Genomic DNA, 7,500 nt, shown 5'->3' with positions numbered 1-7,500 from the left:
ATCACCAGTATCACCAGTAGTATCACCAGTATCACTAGTAGTATCACTAGTAGTATCACCAGTAGTATCACCAGTATCACTAGTAGTATCACCAGTATCACCAGTAGTATCACCAGTATCACTAGTAGTATCACCAGTATCACCAGTAGTATCACTAGTAGTATCGCCAGTAGTATCACTAGTTGTATCACCAGTATCACTAGTAGTATCACCAGTAGTATCACCAGTAGTATCACTAGTAGTATCACTAGTATCACCAGTAGTATCACCAGTAGTATCACTAGTAGTATCACTAGTATCACCAGTAGTATCACCAGTAGTATCACTAGTAGTATCACTAGTATCACCAGTAGTATCACCAGTAGTATCACTAGTAGTATCACTAGTATCGCCAGTAGTATCACCAGTATCACTAGTAGTATCACCAGTAGTATCACCAGTAGTATCACCAGTATCACTAGTAGTATCACCAGTAGTATCACCAGTATCACTAGTAGTATCACTAGTAGTATCACTAGTAGTATCATTAGTAGTATCACCAGTATCACTAGTAGTATCACTAGTAGTATCATTAGTAGTATCACCAGTATCACTAGTAGTATCATTAGTAGTATCACCAGTATCACTAGTAGTATCACTAGTAGTATCATTAGTAGTATCACCAGTATCACTAGTAGTATCATTAGTAGTATCACCAGTATCACTAGTAGTATCATTAGTAGTATCACCAGTATCACTAGTAGTATCATTAGTAGTATCACCAGTATCACTAGTAGTATCATTAGTAGTATCACCAGTATCACTAGTAGTATCATTAGTAGTATCACCAGTACTCTTCTCCTCACCTCGAAGGTAAACCAGGAGGTGCAGAAGACCTCCAGAGCTTGCATGGTGGGGTCCTCCATCACCTTCCCTTCATCGTCAAACGTCTGAGAGGTCAGAGGACATAAGACAGAGGTCAGAGGACATAAGACAGAGGTCAGAGGATATAAGACAGAGGTCAGAGGAGAGGTCAGAGGACATGAGACAGAGGTCAGAGGACATGAGACAGAGGACATAAGACAGAGGTCAGAGGACATAAGACAGAGGTCAGAGGACATGAGACAGAGGTCAGAGGACATGAGACAGAGGTCAGAGGACATAAGACAGAGGTCACAGGACATACGACAGAGGTCAGAAGACATAAGATAGAGGTCAGAAGACATGAGACAGAGGACATGAGACAGAGGTCAGAGGACATAAGACAGAGGTCAGAGGACATAAGACAGAGGTCAGAAGACATAAGATAGAGGTCAGAAGACATAAGATAGAGGTCAGAAGACATAAGACAGAGGTCAGAGGACATAAGACAGAGGTCAGAGGACATAAGATAGGGGTCAGAGGACATAAGACAGAGGTCAGAGGAGAGGTCAGAGGACATAAGACAGAGGTCAGAAGACATAAGATAGAGGTCAGAGGACATGAGACAGAGGTCAGAGGACATAAGATAGAGGTCAGAGGACATAAGACAGAGGTCAGAGGACATAAGATAGAGGTCAGAGGACATAAGACAGAGGTCAGAGGACATAAGACAGAGGTCAGAGGACATAAGAAAAAGGTCAGAGGACATGAGACAGAGGTCAGAGGACATAAGACAGAGGACATAAGACAGAGGTCAGAGGACATAAGATAGAGGTCAGAGGACATAAGACAGAGGTCAGAGGAGAGGTCAGAGGACATAAGACAGAGGTCAGAAGACATAAGATAGAGGTCAGAGGACATGAGACAGAGGTCAGAGGACATAAGATAGAGGTCAGAGGACATAAGACAGAGGTCAGAGGACATAAGATAGAGGTCAGAGGACATAAGACAGAGGTCAGAGGACATAAGACAGAGGTCACAGGACATACGACAGAGGTCAGAAGACATAAGATAGAGGTCAGAAGACATGAGACAGAGGACATGAGACAGAGGTCAGAGGACATAAGACAGAGGTCAGAGGACATAAGACAGAGGTCAGAAGACATAAGATAGAGGTCAGAAGACATAAGATAGAGGTCAGAAGACATAAGACAGAGGTCAGAGGACATAAGACAGAGGTCAGAGGACATAAGATAGGGGTCAGAGGACATAAGACAGAGGTCAGAGGAGAGGTCAGAGGACATAAGACAGAGGTCAGAAGACATAAGATAGAGGTCAGAGGACATGAGACAGAGGTCAGAGGACATAAGATAGAGGTCAGAGGAAATAAGACAGAGGTCAGAGGACATAAGATAGAGGTCAGAGGACATAAGACAGAGGTCAGAGGACATAAGACAGAGGTCAGAGGACATAAGAAAAAGGTCAGAGGACATGAGACAGAGGTCAGAGGACATAAGACAGAGGACATAAGACAGAGGTCAGAGGACATAAGATAGAGGTCAGAGGACATAAGACAGAGGTCAGAGGAGAGGTCAGAGGACATAAGACAGAGGTCAGAAGACATAAGATAGAGGTCAGAGGACATGAGACAGAGGTCAGAGGACATAAGATAGAGGTCAGAGGACATAAGACAGAGGTCAGAGGACATAAGATAGAGGTCAGAGGACATAAGACAGAGGTCAGAGGACATAAGAAAAAGGTCAGAGGACATAAGACAGAGGTCAGAGGACATAAGACAGAGGTCAGAGGACATAAGACAGAGGTCAGAGGACATGAGACAGAGGTCAGAGGACATAAGACAGAGGTCAGAGGACATAAGACAGAGGTCAGAGGACATAAGACAGAGGTCAGAGGACATGAGACAGAGGTCAGAGGACATGAGACAGAGGTCAGAGGACATAAGACAGAGGTCACAGGACATACGACAGAGGTCAGAGGACATAAGATAGAGGTCAGAGGACATACGACAGAGGTCAGAAGACATAAGACAGAGGTCAGAGGACATAAGACAGAGGTCACAGGACATAAGACAGAGGTCAGAGGACATACGACAGAGGTCAGAGGACATACGACAGAGGTCAGAGGACATAAGAAAAAGGTCAGAGGACATAAGACAGAGGTCAGAGGACATAAGACAGAGGTCAGAGGACATACGACAGAGGTCAGAGGACATAAGAAAAAGGTCAGAGGACATAAGACAGAGGTCAGAGGACATACGACAGAGGTCAGAGGACATAAGAAAAAGGTCAGAGGACATAAGACAGAGGTCAGAGGACATAAGACAGAGGTCACAGGACATACGACAGAGGTCAGAGGACATGAGACAGAGGTCAGAGGACATAAGACAGAGGTCAGAGGACATAAGACAGAGGTCAGAAGACATAAGACAGAGGTCACAGGACATACGACAGAGGTCAGAGGACATAAGAAAAAGGTCAGAGGACATAAGACAGAGGTCAGAGGACATAAGTCAGAGGTCACAGTCTCATCGCCTGCTCTTCCAGTCAAGGTGCTTCATGAAGACGTACCTGGTACTCCGGCAGGCTGCTGATGCACACGATGGCGATGGAGGTGAGCACCACCCCGATGGAGAGCAGGCTGAACAGCTTGCTGGGGACGGAGTAGCCCGGGTTCTCCAGCGTCAGCCAGAGGCACTTCCTGGCCCCGCCGCAGGGGACGGCCTGGAAGAGGAGCATGTCCCTGAGGACGGAGCAGGGTTAACCCTTCACCTCCACGCCGCCACCTCCACCCTCACCCTTCACCTCCACGCCGCCACCTCCACCCTTCACCTCCACGCCGCCACCTCCACCCTCACCTCCACCTCCACCCTCACCCTTCACCTCCACGCCGCCACCTCCACCCTTCACCTCCACGCCGCCACCTCCACCCTCACCTCCACCTCCACCCTCACCCTTCACCTCCACGCCGCCACCTCCACCCTTCACCTCCACGCCGCCACCTCCACCCTCACCTCCACCTCCACCCTCACCCTTCACCTCCACGCCGCCACCTCCACCCTTCACCTCCACGCCGCCACCTCCACCCTCACCTCCACGCCGCCACCTCCACCCTTCACCTCCACGCCGCCACCTCCACCCTCACCTCCACCTCCACCCCTCCACCTCTCCAGTCCTCCACCTCTCCACCCTCCACCTCTCCAGTCCTCCACCTCTCCACCCCTTCTCCCTCCACCTCTACCTCTCCACCCCTCCTCCCTCCACCCCTCCCACCTGTTCAGGTCCGAGATCTCGTCCACCGACGTGTCCACGCTGCTGACGTCGCTCTCGTCGTCCCAGCTGCGCCGCCGGCTGCTCTCCAGCTTGCGGTCGTGGTAGCGGAAGCTGCAGCAGCTGTCCAGGAAGAACTCGTTGATGCCCCAGTACTCCATCTCCTGGCTGAGGGGGACACATCCGTCAACTACCATGCACACAAGTCTCGGCCGGGTGGAGCTTTAGAAGACGGGGACGGGAGGAACGAGGAACCCCGAGCGGCGTGAAGCTTCACGGGGTTCGAGAGGCAGGAAGACGGACCTGAAGGAGAAGACGCACAGCTCGTCCATGATGTGCAGCTTCCCCGTCTGGTAGAAGTGGAGCACGTACGGGAACAGACCCGGATTCCTGTCAAAGTAAAACTCCTCCTGCTGCACGTCGTAGTCGTCGCACACCTGCAAGGAGAGAGGAGGAGGAGGAGGAGGAGGAGGAGGAGAGGGTTCAGAGGAGGAGAGGGAGCCAGGCGCTTCAGAGCCCTCCTCCTCCACCCACCTGCAGGATGGCCTCCTCCGAGTCACATGACAGCAGCTTTCCCAGTCGGGTGTCTGGGAATTTCTTCAGCGTGCTGGAGCAGAGGCTCCTCTTCAGGCCGCCGACGTTCACGTGGACCAGACCCCCGTCGGGGTCCCGCCGGGCCCAGCTGGGCAGACGCTCCTTCACCATGGCTGCCTGCCGGAGACACCAATGAGTCAGCGGCTCCAGCTGAATGCAAACTTGAGGACCTTCTGGCAAAAAGAAGGCTGAGTTTGTGTTTCCGCTCCCCGAGTCCATTTAATCTGCTAAATGCAGGCGAGGCCGGACCAGCTGACACTAATTTGACGTAGAGACGCGGTTGGCTGAGAGCCAGCGGGCTTTTACTGGACCGAAGAGGTTTGTGTGCCTTCAGATTAAAACACCTGAGCACGGATGTACTTCCTCTCCACGTCAACATGGGAGGAAGCAACGTGACCGAGTTAAAAACACACAAATAGATGCCAAAGCGGAGAGTAACTCCACTCCTCCACTGTCCTCTCCCTGCAAACACTCACGCGTCTTTTCACAATAAAGCGCCATGAAATCACTCAACAGATGAATAAATCACAGAGTTCAAACTCTCTTTTTGGTGTTCCTACTTCTCCTGAGATATTATTTGTAGTGCACGACGTTAATACCGGCGCCAATAACGCACTTCAGTTGTCGAATGTTAATTTAATATTGTTAAAATATGATTGTTAAACGTTGCGTTTCTGCCTCGTGGTGCAGAAATCCAAACAGCAGCAGCAGGAAGTGCCCCGCTGCAGTAAAGTGTAGCTGTAATGTCATGTAATGAGGTTAGAGAGCCTAATGTGGACTTAATGCTGTTTGAACCTGAGCGGCCGACTGCACCTGAATCTGAATCTCTGAGTCTCTGAATCTTTGAATCTTTCTTCCTGCTGCTTTTCAACCTGAGACCACAGATCTGTCTTCATTTATTGCCAACATTACTGTGAAGATCAATATTTAATGTATAAACCCTATTATTAACACGGTAGAAGGGCGACTGTGGGTCAGTGGTTAGCAGGTCCGTCTTTCAATCAGAGCGTCGGTGGTTTGATCCCCGGCTCGGCCCTAGTCGGATTGTTACCCGTAGTCACTTTGGATAAAAGCGTCAGCTAAATGAAATAATTCAATTCAGTTTATTTTGTAAATCACAAATTAGCCTCAGAAGGTTTTACACTCTGTACACAAATATTATGAACCAGTTAGAATCAGCTGAGTAATAATAATACAATGAGTACTTGTACCTCAGTCCAATGAGTACTTTTATTTTTGCCTAATGCATACTTTTACCTGTGTTTAATGAATACTTTTACTTTTGCCAATGAGTTATTTTAGTGTGGGTCTCTTCCTGGTTGTTTTGCATCAATTTGCACTCATTTTCCACCTCTTTGTAGTCCTTTAGTGTGTCTTTGTAGTCCTTTAGTTTGTCTTTGTAGTCCTTTAGTGTGTCTTTGTAGTCCTTTAGTGTGTATTTGTAGTCCATACGTGTGTCTTTGTAGTCCTTTAGTGTGTCTTTGTAGTCCGTTAGTGCTACTTTGAAGTCGTTTAGTGTGTTTTTGTAGTCCTTTATAGTCCTTTAGTGTGTATTGTAGTCCTTTAGTGTGTCTTGTAGTCCGTAAGTGCTTCTTTGTAGTCCGTTAGTGTGTCTTTGTAGTCCTTTAGTGTGTCTTTGTAGTCCGTTAGTGCTAATTTGAAGTCGTTTAGTGTGTCTTTGTAGTCCTTTATAGTCCTTTAGTGTGTCTTTGTAGTCCTTTGTAGTCTTTTAGTGTGTCTTGTAGTCTGTTAGTGTATCTTTGTAGTCCTTTATAGTCCTTTAGTGTGTCTTTGTAGTCTGTTAATGTGTCTTTGTAGTCCTTTAGTGTGTCTTTGTAGTCCGTTAGTGCTACTTTGAAGTCGTTTAGTGTGTCTTTGTAGTCCTTTATAGTCCTTTAGTGTGTCTTGTAGTCCGTTAGTGTGTCTTTATAGTCCTTTGTAGTCTTTTAGTGTGTCTTGTAGTCCGTTAGTGTGTCTTTGTAGTCCTTTATAGTCCTTTAGTGTGTCTTGTAGTCTGTTAGTGCGTCTTTGTAGTCCTTTAGTGTGTCTTTGTAGTCCGTTAGTGTGTCTTTGTAGTCCTTTATAGTCCTTTAGTGTGTCTTGTAGTCCGTAAGTGCTTCTTTGTAGTCCGTTAGTGTGTCTTTGTAGTCCTTTAGTGTGTCTTTGTAGTCCGTTAGTGCTAATTTGAAGTCGTTTAGTGTGTCTTTGTAGTCCTTTATAGTCCTTTAGTGTGTCTTGTAGTCTGTTAGTGCGTCTTTGTAGTCCTTTAGTGTGTCTTTGTAGTCCGTTAGTGTGTCTTTGTAGTCCTTTGTAGTCTTTTAGTGTGTCTTGTAGTCTGTTAGTGTATCTTTGTAGTCCTTTATAGTCCTTTAGTGTGTCTTGTAGTCCGTAAGTGCTTCTTTGTAGTCCGTTAGTGCGTCTTTGTAGTCCTTTAGTGTGTCTTTGTAGTCCGTTAGTGTGTCTTTGTAGTCCTTTAGTGTGTCTTTGTAGTCCTTTATAGTCCTTTAGTGTGTCTTTATAGTCCTTTAGTGTGTCTTTTTAGTCCTTTATAGTCATTTAGTGTGTCTTTGTAGTCCTTTAGTGTGTCTTTGTAGTCCTTTAGTGTGTCTTTGTAGTCCTTTATAGTCCTTTAGTGTGTCTTGTAGTCCGTTAGTGTGTCTTTATAGTCCTTTAGTGTGTCTTTATAGTCCTTTAGTGTGTCTTTGTAGTCCTTTATAGTCCTTTAGTGTGTCTTGTAGTCTGTTAGTGTATCTTTGTAGTCCTTTAGTGTGTCTTGTAG

The 7,500-nt window shown here is 47.0% G+C and overlaps 1 protein-coding gene across 1 annotated transcript in view; it reads right to left on the bottom strand.

Annotated features, from left to right (window-relative positions):
* si:dkey-43k4.5 (potassium voltage-gated channel subfamily S member 2) overlaps positions 1-7,500 on the bottom strand; it is a 13,014-nt gene that overhangs the window by 4,200 nt on the left and 1,314 nt on the right. The window contains exons 2-6 of the mRNA XM_034533088.1: positions 4,662-4,838; positions 4,431-4,564; positions 4,131-4,295; positions 3,429-3,600; positions 846-929 (exon numbers count right to left, since the gene is read on the bottom strand). Coding sequence (XP_034388979.1) covers positions 846-929; positions 3,429-3,600; positions 4,131-4,295; positions 4,431-4,564; positions 4,662-4,832 — 726 coding nt within the window. The 5' untranslated portion in view covers positions 4,833-4,838. The remainder of the gene's footprint in view (positions 1-845; positions 930-3,428; positions 3,601-4,130; positions 4,296-4,430; positions 4,565-4,661; positions 4,839-7,500) is intronic.

The sequence above is a fragment of the Cyclopterus lumpus genome, chromosome 5, assembly GCF_009769545.1.
Source record: "Cyclopterus lumpus isolate fCycLum1 chromosome 5, fCycLum1.pri, whole genome shotgun sequence".
Taxonomy (NCBI): Eukaryota; Metazoa; Chordata; class Actinopteri; order Perciformes; family Cyclopteridae; genus Cyclopterus; species Cyclopterus lumpus.
Note: the sequence above shows the minus strand (reverse complement) of the source record. Positions and strands in the feature narration are given on the sequence as shown.